We start from the raw sequence: 17876 nt of genomic DNA, 5'->3' as shown, positions 1-17876 counted from the left end.
GCGGGTGGGTAGGCGGGGAGGTGGGCCACTGCTTTATTAAACACAGGGAAAACTAATATTTACGGAATAAAATTTATGGAGCAGCCACGAGAATTCGACCCTTTTATGTGCATGTGGAGTGGGGCTGGGCCAGCCTGGGGGCCTCAGGGAGGGGCCCAAGCCAGGGGGCAGGGCTGGAATACAGCCTGGCTAGGCCAATTTGTCAAGGCAGGGATTTCCCTGGAGTTGCCCCGGGATGAATGATTTTCAAACACCACCCATTGCTTTGGGGGGCAAGAGCTTCAGAGCAAGAATGACTGAGGCAGGGCCTTGGGGAGCAATGTTTCTCTAAGGGTGTGTTTGGGCAATACCCCCATGGGGGCAGCAACCTCTGGGGATAAAGGGGGCAGTGGGCGGGGAGGTCATGAGGCATACTCTTACTTAACCTTTTTAAAAAGTTACACATTCTTTTGAGAACATGAAAAGAAAAATTATGCTGTTAAGATTTGACTTATAATTTTAGGGGATTCTAAAACCCCTGATCCCTCTCCGATTAAAAATGCCTGCTCTTGAGACTGTGCTCTTAGGGCAGAAGGATTATCTAGGGTAAAGAACCCTTATTTTCCCCCAGCTTGCTGCGGAAGTCTTTCCATTTTTCATGTGGTCTCATACCTTGAAATCTGGCCATCTAAATTATGCCAAGAGAAACTAAACAACAAAGTAAGTCATCTGATAGATTGTTTTTACATAGTTCCCAATTCACTTCAATGACAGTCACCACCAGGGCACAGACTGGGTCTGAGGGTAAAGAAGGTTATCAGCAGCAACTGGGAATGAGCCCTGGTGGAGCTCTCTCAGACTCTGCCAGCAGGTAAAAAGGCCTGGTGGTAAGTCCTGGAGTCCGCCAAGGCTCCTCCCTTGAAGAGCTAATAGGGAGTAGAAAGAACATCCTCTTTGAAAGGAGGCAGCGTCACGGGAGAAAGAAGGACGTTACATCCTTCCTGGAAAATGTTTTCGGTAATGTACGTAATAATGCAGTTTAGAACTCAGCTGTCTGGGTTCAAATTCTGGCTGTTACTTATTAGCTGTGTGACCTCTGATAAGTCACTTAGTCCCTTCAAGACTCCATTTCCTAGTGGGTTAACAGTATCTTCTTCATATGATGCTGTGAGGATTCAATGCCAGGCACTTATTAGAGTACCTGGTATACATTAACTGGTAGCTGTTTATTATCGTTATTATAATCATTATTATAATGACTTGGATCATCCTCTTTCCCTCAAGACTTGACATGGGGACAGACACACCAGTCCCAGCCAGAAAGGACATGTGGACGAGGAGGCCTTTGACCATCGTAAGTAACTGAACCAGAAAAGGCCTCTACCTAACAGCTCCCAGTGAATATCTGAGTTCTACTTTCCTTCCTGTCTCTCCAAGGTAAAGTTTCAGATGGTCTTACCTATAGAGGAAAACCTAGCAGAGAAGGCCAAGGAACTCTGCGAATCCTCTTCTGCTAAATCTTCTTCTTTTTTTTTTTTTGGCCATGCCACGCAGCTTGTGGAATCTTAGTTCCCCGACCGGGGCCACAGCAGTGAAAGTACCGAGTCCTATCCACTGGACAGCCAGGGAAGTCTCAAATCCTGCTAGATTTGTCCAAAGAGTTCACTTTCTAACTAAGATTCTGCCTATCTCATACAGTCTTTACATATTTTCCTGCTAAGCACTATTCATTCTATACATCAATTCTTTTGGTTCCAGAGAACTCCTCTGGCCATATTTCCTGTTCCCTGTCATCCTATCTTTTCTAGTTCTTCTAGTTACTATGTTATTTGAAGTGAAGTGAAGGATGGGAAAATAAAATTCCTTTTTCTCCCACTCCGGGAAACTAACTTGGCCCTAGGGCTCAGAGCTCTTTGTAATTTCAATCCCATATTCAATCCCATATTAACCTGTTGTCTATGCCTTGGAAATAGACAAAAAAAAAAAACCCATATCAAGTTGGACCAAAGAGCACAGAAACCATATGTTCTGCTATCTTGTGCCCACCATGGAGAGAGGTCTCAAGATCAAAGCTCCTGATTGGAGGCTTAGCACAGGCCACAGAAGAGAAGTATAAGAAGAACCTGAAGGATTAGACCGAGGGCCTAGACTTCATCCAGAGACAACAATGGGGTGGGACCCGGTAAAGTGAAGTGAGTTGGTATGTGTTCCACAGATAAGCAATCTCAAAAGCAGGGAGTGTGAGTGCTTTTTATTCCATGCTAAAGAGAGGAGAGGGTCTCTAAGGAACACCTGGGACTGGCTAGGGACTCTTAAGAAAGGTAGACAAGGCTTCCTAAGCATGCTGTGCCTTTCTGCAGACCTGCCCCATATACCTAAAGTCCATGGTAGATCCTGGGTCTAGAGAACCTTCACCAAAAGAAAGGAGGGTATGGGATTCCCAGAGATTGGCTTCCACTCGGACAGGGAAGGCCAGTGCCCGATGGATTGGAGCCAGGATTCCCTCAGTTAATAGTATCCATGCCTGTCAACATGAACTTCAGTTATCTTGCCCTTACAGTGGAGTCCCTGACTGTGTAACTCTGTGTCAGAGATGCTGCTGTCACAGGACCTCCTTTCAAGGTGACACTAGGAAACTACTCTCTGAGTCCATCCTCAGCAGTTGAGACAGTGACCGGTTAACTGAAGAGCCCCCTTAGCTTCTTCCTCTTGACCTTCAACAGCTGAGGTCTCTGCATAGGGCCTGAAGTAACCTAGAAAAAAAGGAACCCAAGTTAACAGAGGTTTTAAACAGTTCCACTTAAGTTAGGAAAAGAAATTCCTTCCTCTCATGGCTCTGGTTAAGACGGGTGGCTGATGCAGGAGTTCTGAAGTCCATGTCAGGCAGTGAATGTGATATAAGACTCTATGCAGGACATACGCACATCACTTCTCCCCTAGGGAACAACCTCATAGACCATCACCGCAAGTGCGATAAGGCAAAAAAGGAGTCAAGGTCCATCATCCAGAAGAACTGCAGAGAGGAGACAGCAAGGGAAGATGCAAAAGACCATGACTCTCCATCCAGAAATCCACAATTTAGATGCCTGGTCACAAATATGCCCCAGTGTTGTTAAGGCAGTGTCAACTAGGTGACAGTTCCAGGGACCACTGGCTTGGGAGCTATAGGTGCAGACTCTCCCAAATCTTGAAATGCAGTCTAGGAAGCCACTCACGACTTACTGTGGGCTCTTTTTCAGGCACTGGGAGGGACGGTGCTGAGGAGGCCGGCTCTTCTGGCTGATTCGGAGGTTGGCTATCAGTTCCTTGTGAGGAGGCACTGCTTGAGGTCTGGGGATCTTCTGATCAGAAAGATCAAGGGAAGATAGTGATAACTGCCTTCTTCTTACCAGAAAGGCATTAGCATTTACCAAGCATTCTGATAAAGGCCAGGCTTTGGTACTAATATGTAAACAGACACAAATCCACTTCCAACTAAATTCTGGAAAGCGCTGTTTCTATGATGAAGATTCTCCAGGCCACGTTAACCGCGTAGGACAAGAGTTTCCCTGACCCAGAACAGCTCACTGTTCTTCTACGTATTGCCTGCCATGTCTCAGGTAGGGAGATGAATTTTTTTCCTGGTTCTCTCACTAATTCTCCTAAGCATGTAGACCAGTTCTAATAAAGCTTTCTGCAGTGATGGAAATGTTCTGTATCTGAGCTGTCCAACCTGGTAGCCACTGGACACATGTAGCTATTGAGCACCTGAAATGTGCAAATGAGGGGATGAATTTTTCATTTTATTTAATTTTTATTTATTTAAATTTAAATAGTCACTATTGGCTAGAGCTACCATATTGAACAGCACAAACGTAGACCCTAACTCTAACCCCAGGAGACCAGGTACCTCTGGAGCTACTCACCAGTGCCTCGAAGCTTCTGTCCCACTTGGATCTCTTGTCTGGTGACTGCCATATACAGACTCTGTAGATTTGTGACAAAGGGTTTTCCGTCACCAACACTGCATGCCTCTGGTAGTTTCTACAGGGGAGAGGAGATGCTATCATTGGTGACATGGTATTGCTAGAAAAAAGAAACTTGATATCCCACTGGCAGAACTGGCATCAACCCTAAAAGAATTTATATACAGAACTTAGATCCAATATAGGACATCCATATCCAAACCTGTTAGGACCAATATAAAGACCTCTTGGGAGGTCTTCTCCTCTGAAAGGCAACTCCAAACAAATATCTTTATTTCCTTCAATACTTATGTCTATTATGTTTCCCCATGAACACCTCATAGGTTTGTAGGTTCTTTTGTCCAAAAGGATGACCTCTTAGAGGACTGTTTTACGAAATCATCTTCCCTAAATTGTCCCTGAGTTGTACAGATTACTATTTTAATTAAATTCACTCCTAAACTTCTACACTGGAGAGAGAAAAAGGATGAAATCCAGGAAAGGGGAAAAAGAGCAAAATGGGAATGACAGACTGAGAGACAAGAATAAATTATGGAGCTATGACAGTCAGTCAAAGGAGACGGGAGAAACAAAGTTCACAAAGCTTTGGAGGCTTGCCTGCTACACTATACATTGTGCTTTACTATAATCCATGAACTCACATTGGGGGTGATATTTCCCCCAAGTGGGGAGAAAATTTGCTCTTGGGGGATGAAAAAAATCTTACTCTTTTAAAGTATAAAGCACAGATACACAAATTGTACATAAACAGAATTTTGGTTTATCTATGGTATTAAAATTTCCTGAGGGGGGATGATTAGGAAAAAATGTCTTAAAAGGTTCCTCAGGGAGGTGATAATGACAAAAAAATTGAGAAACACTGCTACAATCATATTATATTTATCTGTTTCCTTCATTATGGAATGAACTGTGGATTTATATCCACAGCAAAATGCTTTGCCTAGTTCAGGTTTCATACACTTGGCTGAACTGAGTTTAAGTAACGGCTGAAGACTTAAGAAAGTGCAATAAAAATGAGATGAAAGAGTATGGTGTCCAGTGGACCTAAACCTGGCTGTACTTCAGAATCTTGGAAAGGGCCCAGAACCACTTCGTCTGTCCCTATGCATGCAAATCGCCATGGCTCCCAGCCAAGTTAGCAGGTTCTCCAAGGGAAGCCAGGCCAGCAGCTCACATGGGAACAAGCCCAGGAATCCTGGATTGGCCCACATCTCATGTCAAGGGCACTCTCTCTGTGCTATAAGGGCATTCATTTCTGAAAACCCACTGTGGGAGAAGGATGGAAGAGAGAAAGTGGGAGAAGCAGTGAACTAGTTGCTGAAACCATGGTTAAGATTATACAGCTCTTTCCCTGAGCACGGTGGTAGCTGAAAAACTTATTGATCCCCGAGAAATGTAACATAGATTTCTACTCCAACCCTACTCACATAAAGACTGTATCAGTCTTGGACTTTCACTGGAAACCGCAATCAATCAGGAGCCTTGAGTGAAGACGTTGCTTCCAGCAGTAATCTCACTAGGAGTATAACAGCCCTCCTCAGCAGCATTCCCTGAGGAATGAACTGAAACAGGCCACGGACCTCTATCTCACCTCACTCTCCTTCCTAAGTTGAGCTCTCCAACCCCCAAGCCACCTCCTCCAGCAGAAGGTCCTCTACTCTATGGCCAGAGAGCCCTGACAGCAGAGAGGCAAACGGCTGTTCTCCGTCCTCACATCTCACGTCTCTGGGATCTCCCTTCATACTGCTCACGACGTGTGGCCTCTCTTAGGGTCACCCACACATGGTTTGGTAGGCACTGCGCTGTCCGTACAAACGGGCCAGGCAGAATCTAGGCAGTCCAGGGTCATCTCCTCCTGCCCTTTCTATGGAACTAAACAGACTCATAAAATTTCCAGGGTGACCTTTAGCCAGTTCATGTATTTAATCTCAAAATGAAGTGCCAGAAATAAAAGGCCACTGGAGCTACTGCTGTCCTGGACCTAAGTCCAAATCCAGAACCTGTATCTTAGCCCTTCCTCCATCCTTCCCCTTCTCAGGGAGATCTGGTCCTGGAGCTGCTACCAAAGGTCATCCCACCCGATTGTCTATTCTCAGAAAAGTACTAGGAAGAGAGTATTGGTACATTTCCTGCATATTTACTATGTGCTAGACACTGCTCTAAGCATTTAAAGGTATCAACCCATCCTGTCTTATTCACTGCTATTTCCCTGGCACCTAGAACAACCTGGCCCACAGGGGATGCTCAATAACTATGTATGAATGAAGGAATATGGTTGGCATGAGTGTGACCCCATCTTGCTGAGGCAGTTACAGCTGGTAAGTGGTGGAACAAGATCAGAATCCAGACCATGTGGCTTCAGGGCCCTCGCATATAACAACTACCCTATTTACTTCTCTGAAGCATAGAATTTTAGTCTAAAGGGCAATACAGCCTTCCCCAGGATTACAGCCCTTAATTCCTTGCATCACAGATCATCTGCATCACAGACCATCTGCGTCACAGATCATCAGCTGCACCCATCCAGCTCAGAAACAAGCTCCCTCAGGGGACAAGGAAAACATGAGCAGATATAAAGGAGGCAACTGGCCCCATCTGGAACTCTCAGAGGGCTGAAGGGCCATACCCTTAATCCTGTCCTCGCTGTTCCCCATCATCACTGATCCCTTGGGTATCATTCTCAGAATATGCTAGGGAAGACAGGTGGTGAGGCCTGAGCCTGGGAAGGAGAAATACTAGTTCCCTGTGCAGGACAATGGTAGGGGCGAGCTGGGGCGGGCAGTAGAGATCAAAGGGAGAAGCTGGAGTCAGGACTAAGAAAAGCAAATAGCAGTGCCCCCTGCTATAAGTACACCTGAGCCAGGAGCAAGGTGTACCAGCCACAAGCGGGTCACTGCCCAGAATGGGGAGGGGAAGAAGAGCCAGGTCAGTCTACTGTATAATATGTTCATCTGATTAACCCAGAATCAACTCTACTCAGCAGAAAGGTTACTGAGATTCTACCATGTGCCAGGTGCTACAGGACTGGGGGAGGGGAAGTGGATGCACCAGTCCTTCCCTCCTCAGAACAGGACAGAGTTAGTATAAAGATAAATAAGTCAGGGCTTCCCTGGTGGTGCAGTGGTTAAGAATCCGCCTGCCAATGCAGGGGACACTGGTTTGAGCCCTGGTCTGGGAAGATCCCACATGCCTCAGAGCAACTAAGCCCATGCGCCACAACTAACTGGGTGTGTGCTCTAGAGCCCGCAAGCCACAAATACTGAAGCCCGCGCACCTAGAGCCCGTGCTCTGCAACAAGAGAAGCCACCACAATGAAAAGCCCGTGCGCCGCAATGACGAGTAGCCCCAGCTCGCCACAACTAGAGAAAGCCCGCACACAGCAATGAAGACCCAATGCAGCCAAAAATAAATAAATTAAAAAAAAAAAAAGATAAATAAGTCAGGGGCCCTGCCTCAAAGAGTTTACAGTCATACGTGGGACAGAGGCAGATGCAGGTATCCCCCACTTTTTGAAAATTTGCTTGATGTCCCTTTGCTTTTAGGAAAAGCCTACATTAGTACCTGTTTTTGCTAACTGGAAGAAATCCAAAAAAGATTTTCGCTTTTATGAAAAAAGGTAATTTCTCCTTCACTTTACCCCATTTCAGCTTATGAAATGGTTCATAGGAGTGCTCTACTTTCAGATAGAAGGAGGAACCTGTATGTGTGTATGTGTGTTTTTCAGGCATTATGCTATTACAGAGTTATAAACAAAGGGTAATAAGAACCCAGAGAACAAGGAAGGGACAAAGTCTCACTGAGAGTCCTGCAAAACACTTCAGAGGTGGTGACATTGAGTTAAGCCTTTGCAAGGTTAGACTTTGAATGTGGTGGAAGTATTTGAAGCACAAAGGTGTGAAAGGACAGGACAGGTGGACAGATCTCATGGGAAATGAGACTGGAAGGCTAAATTCATATCCACGAGATGGCAAAGGACTTTGTTTTCTGAATGAAGGATATGCCCGTGGGAATCCCTTTTGTTTCACAAAGTGGCTTTCTCTGCTATACAACTACTTGCCAAGGCTTCCTTGGCATCAAACTATTACTGATAAAACCTCGAGGAGTCAGAAGTTTCCTCAAGGTTTCCCTTTCTAGGCTTTCTGCTACATTTAGAACCTCTTCACTACTTACTGCTGGTACTGTGACCCTTTAAGAGCCACAAGAGCTACATCACTCTCCTGTCTCCAGCAGCTCTGTTACTCTCTCACCTCCAGTCCACTAGGACTTTGGCCCCTGCTATACGGCCACATCAGAAGCGTTAGGAAAACCAAAGTTACAGAAATCATAAACGGCATTTTATTTCCCCTTCTTGTCCCTATGGCAATCCATCTTGGTTGCTAGGCCCCAAACTCCCCTTCTTTAACCATAATTCCCATCTTCACTGAGTCTAAAACTCACTCCCAGTGGTCTGAAAATTCTAAGACCCCCTCCTACCCCATGATCCCAACAGGATCTGTTGGAGCGATCCCAACTGCCACTTTCAACTAGAAATGAAAGGTCTGATCCTACCCCCACTCCCCACCCCCATCTCATCCCTCCTTTCCTCTGAGGCTGCTTCAGAAAAGAAACCTTTAGAATCCTGGGTAAGGAAAGGCTGGACCCGGATATACTGCTCACCCTACTCAGTATGGACCCACAGGTCAAGTATACAGGTTTAAAAGACAGAAGAGAAGGGAGAAATGAGCAAACTGGAGCCCCCAACACTAGCCCTGAGTAGGTCTTTGGTTCTGGCACCAGCCCCAGAAGCTGGCACAGCCCCAAGGCCCTGACACTGACCATCACAATATCATAACCGCCAGGGCAGGGCCCCCAACACGTGACTTCCCAAGGGTAAAAATCCTCTCCTCCCTCTTGCAATGTGGTAAACTGCTGTACTGGATACAAACTTCCCTCCCTAGAGGGCCCAAGTCAGGTTAGGAAATCATGGTAATCTTCATCATTAGCTCCTCTTTGCGGTAAAAGCATACTGAAAAACCCTTCTAAGGTCTCAGATTACCAAAGGTTTACCAAAATAAATAGGGAAGAACAAGAAAACTGGTTTGGGAAGAGGACTCCAAGGAGAAAGACTCTTCAGAATAGAATTCCACCCCCGCCACACCATCCATTCATTCGACAAATATTTACTGATTACCTACAGTGTTCGCGATGATGTGGGTGCTGGGGATACAGTATATTGAACAAAAGAGATAAAAATTCCCTGCCCTCGGGCTTCCCTGGTGGTGCAATGGTTGAGAGTCCACCTGCCGATGCAGGGGACACAGGTTCATGCCCCAGTCTGGGAAGATCCCACATGCCGCCGAGTGACTAGGCCCGTGAGCCATGGCTGCTGAGCCTGCACGTCCGGAGCCTGTGCTCCACAACGGGAGAGGTCACAACAGTGAGAGGCCCTCGTACAGCAAAAAAAAAAAAAAAAAAATTCCCTGCCCTCCTGAAGTTTACATTCTAGAGAGGGGAGATCAACAACAAACATAGCTAATTAAACCATATTCTCTATCAGATGGTGTTAACACCACAGAGAAAAATAAATCAGCACAGGCTGATTACGAGATGGGGCAGGAATGTGTTGCAATTTTAAATAGAGGTCAAAGAAGGCCTCACTGAGAGATGACACTTTAAAAAGACCTAAAGGAAAGTAACAGGACGATCCACTGGCTATCTAGATCAAGTGACCAGATTCCCAGTTTGCCTGGGTCAGTCCCAGTTTGTGCTTGTTGTCATTTATTAGTAGAGCTCCTTTTCTCTCTTATAAGTGTCCCAATTTGGATGATAAATTAGATGATCACCCTAGATCAGAGGGAGAGCATAGCAGGTCTGTGGATATGTGTCTGTGTGTTTATTTGAAATCGTGAGATAACGTAGCATATGATCTTTTATTCTGTGAGATGGGAAGCCACTGGAGTTTATAAAGAGAAGAGTGAAATGATCTGATACACATTTTAAAAAGATCACTTTGAATGTAGAAAGACAAGTGGGTAGATCTGTTAGGAGGCTGCTACAATAACCAAGTGGGAGAGGATAGTGGCTTGGGCCTGGGTGGCAACAGTGGAGGTGGTGATAAGTGATCAGATTCTGAATACATTTGAAGGTATGGCCGATAGGATTCATTGATGGATTGTATATCAATCCATCAATGGATGGAATCCATTGAGAGGAATCAAGGATAGCTCTACTCCAGGGCATAAGGCAGATATTCCAGAGGGATGATCCAGAAACCTAAAATAAAATCAGAGATAACTTGAAATGGCTCGTGGGTCGACAACACAGACTCAACCTGGGTAGGAAAACAGGGAGACTCAGTGGGAAACGTGAACCCAATGCCCAAGAGAAGTACCAAAAAGTTTAAAAAGAGGAAGCCATAAGTGGCTTCTCACTCAAAGAGGACGAAACAAAACCGTCTAAGAATTAGGGGGAAAAATGTCTCAGAAAAAAAAGATAAGTAGAAACAAGCTTTAAGTTCTGGCTTTAGAGTCACAAAGACTCGGATCTGTACCTAAGGTCTTCTATTTGCTAGCTGTGACACTTTGGGCAGTTTACTGTATTTAATCAACGTCCTATTTTAAGAGAAAAAAAGAGATGGAGGGCTGGGTAGATATGGGGGGTGGGGAGGGAGGACTGAGACAAACAATATCTACGTCATAGAGTTCATGAGAGGATTAAACAAGAGAGTAGAATAAGTACCCAAGAAATCTCTGTCCCCTCCCTTTGCAAGACACAGGAGGCTCAAGAAATGCCCTAATGAGCTCCAGTACTTAGAGAAACCAGGGTCTCACCCAAATGTTAACCTTTCCCCACTGCGTCCCAAAGCATATGATCTAAAAATTCAGTGACTACTCAAAGCCCAGGTCAGGGAGATACAGTCACAGAAACCCAGCTAGTAACCTGTGGGTAGTTCACTGTCCACCACGGCCACACGAGCCCAATCCTCAGGCTCCAGTAAGGACCAAGGTCCTGGCTTTAAACTCTGGCTTTGCCAGTTAGCAGCTATGTTACTACCTTCTTTTAGCCTCTATCCCCTCACCAGAACAATGAGGAGACCAATACCTACTTTTATGAGACTGATAGAAGGATTATATGAGGTAATACATGTAAAGGTTGCCTGCTCCTTATAAATTATGTCTCCTGACCTCCCCTCAAATGCTCTTGTTGCCTCTCAAATATCTCCTTTACTCTCCCAAAGTGCAGGACCTACCCAAGAAGCCAAGGTTTCACCTTCCTTCTCCTCACCCTCCTTTTTTGGGAGGTGGTGGGTATAATAGTGGAGAGTAAAACTTCCTATTCCAGAAGCACACAAAGCACAAACAGCTTACTCCCTGAAAAACTTTAGCTGAAGTCCAACAATGATTCCACCAGGAACCCTTTCTCACTGCCATTTCCTGCTCCCCAGTGAGGCCTGGCCAAGAGGCTCTGCTACGGTGTTTCCATTGTAAAGTAATATACACTCAGTAAAGGCTATTTGGAAAGTAGAAAAACGTGACCTGCAGATATGTCATTCAAACAGTCAGTCGTATGTTTTTGATGGGATTAATCTCACAGCTTCTTCAGAGTTTGAGAGGGAAAAAAAAAACATTAATAGGACAGAGAAAAGAGATGTGGTGGTGACGTCCAGGTTTTCAAAAGACGACCAGCTCGCTCTCCCTTCGTCTCCCTTGAAATTTTTCCACAGCAGCTCACTTGGATGAGGTGTTTCAGGCAAGATCTAAGCCCAAGGGGTCCCTCTGTGTTGTCCCTCACAGAATACGCCTCTGAATTCCCTCAGTTCACTGATCACAAACCCTGGTGATTTGAGAGAGACCCGGCGCTCTAAGGATACGAGGCGCGCTGCCCTTGAGAGCGTATGTGAAGCCGACGAGACAGCTGACCTGCTCCTGTGTTTCGTCTGGCTTGGCTTTGTTGGGTCTGTGTCACACAAGGCCCACCCTGACCATTGTGCCCTGCCGCGGCTGACCTCACCATGCTCTCCCTTTGGCCTCTGGTTCCTGAGCACCCACCCACTCAGCACTGGGCTCTACTAGGGGAAAAAACACAAACAGACCTGAACTTAATCTTGTGTTTGAGACCTTGCAAATTCATTACAGTCTACCTCAGCCCTCCCCACTTTTAAAACTAGGTGGGAGAATGGATGCGTGCATATACTCACCTATCCAAGAATGCATTCATGCAATCCAGTTAAACCATTACAGCACCTTCTTCGTGGTCTGCCCTTCAAAATGGGATAATTTTGCTGCCTCACTCTCCCTCACAGTGCTGGAAATGCAGCCGAGATAAAATAGGTGCAGAGCTCAAAACAGTTTGAGATAAAGTCCAGATTTTTCTGGTTCTGCTTGAGGCCTAGGTAGCTCCCTGAAGTGCACAGTCAGAAGAGAAGGGAGATGGGAAGAAAGACTATAAAGGGAGGTCCAAACAGAAGGCTTGAATAATATTAGTAAGATGAACATTTTGGAATGCTTTCAGTGTACTAGGTACTAGGCTAAGCATTTTAATCCATCATCTCAATTAATATCCACAGTAAGCCTACCAGGTAGGCACTAAAATCATTCTCAGTTTATACAGGGGAAAACAAAGGCTCAGAGAGGTTATGAAACTTGACTAAGGCCACAGCTAGAAAGTTGCAGAATGGGGCAGCAGAAGGCCCAGGAAGCTGAACTCCAGAACATACACTTGAACCACTTCACTGTATCTCCTCGTAAAGTCACCCACTGAGACAGCCATTTCTCCCTCCTATCCCCCAGCTCCCACTCCCCAGAAGGAGGATGGTCCCTGGTCTGAGACCTAGTGGTACTAGAATGTAGCTCTCTCGCCTTCCTTCTGAAACCTCCAAAGAGCCCAAGAGACTGATAGAGGGAAAAGACAAAATGGCCTCCAGAGAAGGAGAGCCTTACTTAAGTCCTTGACTGTCCTCCAACGGGGCTAGAAAATCAGAAAAATGAATCTCTGGTATGGGGAGGCTCTAGACTCTAAATCTCCTTTTAAAATAAGTACAGCCCCTCAAAGTCATAGCAGGAAGGCCCCTCAGCTCTGCCCCAAAAGAAAAATAATGGTAAAGGGAGTGGAAGTGAAGGTGGGGGCAGGGGCCGCCGCTCTCATAAGAGCCCTTTGTGGTGGCTGCCTCTGAAAGGAGGTTTTGCTAGACAAGGTGGAACTTCTCAAGGTGACAAGCAAATGGTACAGCCTGAGCGGTGACCCTCTGCTCGCTTGCAAGCACCCCCTCCCCTCCGGAGGGCCAGAGCCTACACTGTCCCCGAAGCCCCACCCAGCGCCAGCACAAACCACGGCTTTCTAACTAACAAGCAGCAAAGGGGCTGGGGGGACGCAAGTGGTTTCCTGGGGGGGAAGGAATCCTCAGAGCCCCTCAGAAAGTGCAGTAGCAACTCTCATTCCTTCTTTTTCTACTCCCACTCCTTCTCCAGGAAGAACAAGCAGCTCCTGTCAGCTCTGGCTCAGGGAGGGGGTGCCAACCAGCCCATCGGGGACAACCAGTCTGAAGGATAGTTTAGCCCCTCTCTCAAAGTCAGCCACCTCACCATCCTTTCTCCAGGTGGAAATGAAACAAGGAGGTAAAAACCAAAAAGAAAAGAGCCTCAGGTTTAAGGACAAAAAGAAAATCACAACAATACAGCAGGCATCTGACTCCGAAAGCTTGTGATCCCTGCCCCAGGCCATGAGCACGACACAGGAGCACATACTTCACTTTTTCCCTGTATCAGTGGAGAAGAGAGGACAGTCAACTGGGTCTGTAGGGCACAGAGGTGATTTAGAGGACCCGGCAGTATTATCTGTAGGACCTCTACCACCAAAGGGATTCTCTTTCACTCCCCATTACACGCTTGACAGCTGGGAACACAGCCCACGGCGGCTGTGATCTCATGGGCTCCTCGCCCCCGCCCTTCCTGTCCTCTCCACCCCACGTAACACACACACACACACACACACACACACACACACACACACACACACACACACACACGCTCATGATAAGGGCCTGATCTTCATGACCTTAGGTAGGCAAAGATTTCTTAACAGGACATTCATAAAGGAAAAGATTGATAAATTGGACTACATCAAAGTTAGGAACCTCTGTTCATCAAAAGATACAAATAAGGGCTTCCCTGGTGGCGCAGTGGTTGAGAGTCTGCCTGCCAACGCAGGGGACACGGGGTAATGCCCCGGTCCAGGAAGATCCCACATGCTGCGGAACGGCTGGGCCCGTGAGCCGTGGCCGCTGAGCCTGCGCGTCTGGAGCCTGTGCTCCACAACAGGAGAGGCCACAGCAGTGAGAGGCCCGCGTACAGCTAAAAAAAAAAAAAAAAAACAGATACAAATAAGAGAGCAAAAAAGCAAGCTATAAAGTGGGAGAAAATATTTGCGATACATATAACCAACAAAGGACTCATTTTCAGAATATTTGAAGAACTCTGAAAAATCAATAAGAAAAAGACAAATAACCCAGCAGAAAATTGACAAAATGCTCGGTCATAGTTAAGTGATCAATAATTACATGAAAATGTACAGAACCTCATTAGTCACTGGGGGAGTTAAAAAGCCACAGTAGGATACCACTACATATTCACTATAATGGCTAAAAAGAAAAGGCAGATAACACAAGTGTTGACAAGGATGTGGTACAACCAGAACTCTCATATACTGCTTGTATGAGTATAAATTGATACAGTCATTTTGGAAAACCGTTTGGCAGTATCTACAAAATCTAAACATATGCATAACTATGAAGCATCCAACACAAATGGGTAAATAAATTGTGGAATAGTCTTACAATAAAATATTATACAGAAATGAAAATTAACAAAGTACAACTAACATGGATGAATTTCATAAAAATTTTGTTGAGTGAAAGAAGTCAGACACAAAAGAGTACATACCATATAATTCTACTTATATGAAATTCAAAGCAGGCAAAATTAATCTATCATATTAAAAGTCAGGACGGTGACCCTTTGGAGGCAGTAGGTACTGAGTACTGGAAATTTTCTAGTTCTTGATCTGGGTTCTGATTACACAGCTATGTTCATTTTGTAATTCTTCAGGCTGTATGCTTATGATAGGGGCACTTTTCTGTATGCATCTTATACTTTGACTTTAAAAGTTTATTAATAGAAGAAAAACAATTTGGCAGTTCCTCCGAAAGTTAAACATAGAGTTATTATATGATCCATATAGTTATTATATTGCGCTCCTAGGTATATACCCAAGAGAATTGAAAACGTATGTTCATACAGAAACTTACACACAAATGTTCACAGCAGTTTTATTCATAATAACCCCAAAGTGGAAAATGACCCAACTGTCTATCAACTGACGAATGAATAAACAAAATGTGGTATATCCGTATAAGGGTCTATTATCCTGCCATAAAAAGGAATAAAGTACTGATACTTGCTTCAATGGATGGACCTTGAAAACAATGCTAAGTGAAAGAAGCCAGACACAAAAGACCACATACTGGATGATTCCATTTACATGAAATATTCAAGAGAGGTGAATCTACACAGAGACAGAAAGTAGATTCGTGATTTCCAAGAATGGGGGGAGTGGGGAATGGAAAATGACTGCAAGTGGATATAGAGTTTCTCTTCGGGGGTGATGAAGAGGTTCTGGAATTATATAGTAGTTGTAGTTAAACAACTTTATGAATATTGTAAAACCACGGAATTATATACTTTTGCTTTATACTTTTTTGGTAAATGTTATGGTATGTGAATTACATCTCAATTTTTCGAAAAGATTTTTAAAAAAAGATAAAGTCTCTACTCTCCCACACTCCTCTGCCTGTCCTCCACTCTATTCTCTCTGTCAGGAAAAGACTCTCAGGCTCCCAACAGGCCTGGACAACTTTCAAAGGACTTTAACACAGTCAGTGGAGCAGATTCCTGCCTAGTGGCTGAGTAACTGGCATTATCACAGAATGGGGACAGAGCACGGGATCTAGAGTTGCATGGGCCTAGCTTTGAAAATAAGCCCACCACTTACATATTCTTTTTATGATCTTGGCTAAGTGTCTATTAATCTCTTTGAGCCTCAATTTTCTCTCTATAAAATGAGTAGAATAATTCCTATCAATGAGGGTTGTTGTGAGGATTGTTAAATGAGATCATGTACGTAACATATTAATTCTGCTCTCTTGGAGTTCCAAGGAACCTCAGCTACCTCAAGGCAACCAGAAGCACTTTGATTTGGCAAAACAGTGTGGGCTCTGGAGTTGAATTGCTTACACTCAGATCCCAAGTCCATTACTTTATCTTTCTAAGCCTTAGTTTCTCCAGTTATACAATGGGAATAAGAATACTACATGCATTTTCGAGTAATTCTGAGGATTAAATGAGATAACGCATGTAAAGTCCTCACTACACTGTCTGGCACATAGAAGGCACTCAATAAATATTAACTGTTGTTATTAATTCAGCCATTAATCAAAACTGTTGACTATGTCAGATAGTGTGCTGTGTCCTAAGGATAAGATGGAGTTCACTGCCTTCAAGGAGCTCATAGTCTGGTTGGGGAGTCAGACACATAAACAGATAATTGTTCTTATGGCTGGGCACACACTGGAGCCTTTGATTGTCAGTCAGCAACACTAGGTCTAAGGCATTATAAAACCAAGCTGGATACGTACGGGATGGTGTGGGGTGGGGGCAGCGGTGAACAGACTAACCACGAATTAACAGTAGACCCCTTCTTTTTTCTACAAATAGCCTACAAGAACCTAGATAAATAGGCAGGCAGACTTCGACTTCCTCCTCAGCATTGCTACTAACTGGCCAGGGGCTTAAGGGCATCTCCTGTATATCTGTCTCCCCCTACTCTTCAAGTGGCTGGTTCCTTCTCATCTTTCAGATCTCAGATCTCAGTTCAAACGGAACTTCTCCTGGTCCCCTTACCATGTCATCTAAAGTATTTGTTCTTATAGCATTCTCTTCTTTTTCCTCAAAACAGTCATAATAATTTTCAATTATTTATGTTTACTTGTTTCCTTTCTCTCCCAGTAGACTGTGAGCTCCTAGAGTTCAGGTTCATTCAGCAAATATTTATTGAGTATCTACTACATGCTAGGCTCTGAAGTATGTGCTGGGAATTCAGTTTGGGGGTACAGACATGGAGCTTATACTCTATATTTGTTGCAGAGCTTTGGGATGGAAGTATATCCCAGTCCTGGCTGAGGACCTCTTCTGATTAGCCCAGTTAGAGACGAGCCCTTGGCTGCCAATCTCTCACTGAGTCCAAAACGCAAGGGGCTGGAACTCTTGGGACATCTTAGTTCTTCCTTTTGCAGTCCCAGATTCCCATGCTCACTGTCCAGCAGAGCTTAAGTGAGGGCAAACAGCACAACCTCAGAGACATTTCAGCAAGTTCTTTCCTTACAAAGCTATTCACATCAGCATTCTAAAAGCAAGAACAGTCAGTATCGGGCAAGGGATGTACTGTCTGGGATGGGGGTGGGATGGGAGGTGGGGATAGGGAGGCAAAAGGCTCCTTTTAAGTCCTGCAGAGGAGGAATAACTCGAGTCCTCAGCACTTTTCAAATTCAGTGCCCTGAGATTGCTGCTTCCCATAGTCTGAGCTTCTCTAGCATTGATCCTGACCATTCCAAGGCTGCTTCCTGCTAAAACCAGCCTGAGGTCTAGGGATGCTCCATTAGACTTTAGTAAATATATTCAGCAGCAAACTCTCTGGGGACAGGCCAAGAGAACATTGTTTTCCAGGATTGGGAGATAATAAAATTGAAAGGAATATTTAAAAAGCTGCCTCAAATTTTTTGTTAAATGAACAAGAGTGTACATACACACACACAAAATCAATCCTTTATTGATTGACTGATCAATCTATCAATCAGTGTGACTCTGAGCCCCTGGCCCCAACTAATTAGACCAAGGGTGGACA

At 44.9% G+C, this 17876-nt stretch overlaps 1 protein-coding gene across 5 annotated transcripts in view; it reads right to left on the bottom strand.

Annotated features, from left to right (window-relative positions):
• Nucleotides 1–2215: 2215 nt before the first annotated feature.
• NHEJ1 (non-homologous end joining factor 1) overlaps nucleotides 2216–17876 on the bottom strand; it is a 76675-nt gene continuing 61014 nt past the window's right edge. For 3 of the 5 annotated variants that reach the window (XM_067740531.1, XM_067740536.1, XM_067740532.1), the window contains 3 exons: nucleotides 3885–4002; nucleotides 3202–3320; nucleotides 2216–2732 (listed from right to left, as the gene is read on the bottom strand). In XM_067740531.1, the coding sequence (XP_067596632.1) occupies nucleotides 2658–2732; nucleotides 3202–3320; nucleotides 3885–4002 (312 nt within the window). In that variant the 3' untranslated portion in view covers nucleotides 2216–2657. The remainder of the gene's footprint in view (nucleotides 2733–3201; nucleotides 3321–3884; nucleotides 4003–17876) is intronic. The other 2 variants (XM_067740534.1, XM_067740535.1) reach the window with 2 other exon arrangements.

This window comes from Pseudorca crassidens, chromosome 6, assembly GCF_039906515.1.
Source record: "Pseudorca crassidens isolate mPseCra1 chromosome 6, mPseCra1.hap1, whole genome shotgun sequence".
Classification (NCBI taxonomy): domain Eukaryota; kingdom Metazoa; phylum Chordata; class Mammalia; order Artiodactyla; family Delphinidae; genus Pseudorca; species Pseudorca crassidens.
The sequence above is the reverse complement of the archived record's forward strand: the minus strand, read 5'-3'. Positions and strand labels throughout refer to the sequence as shown.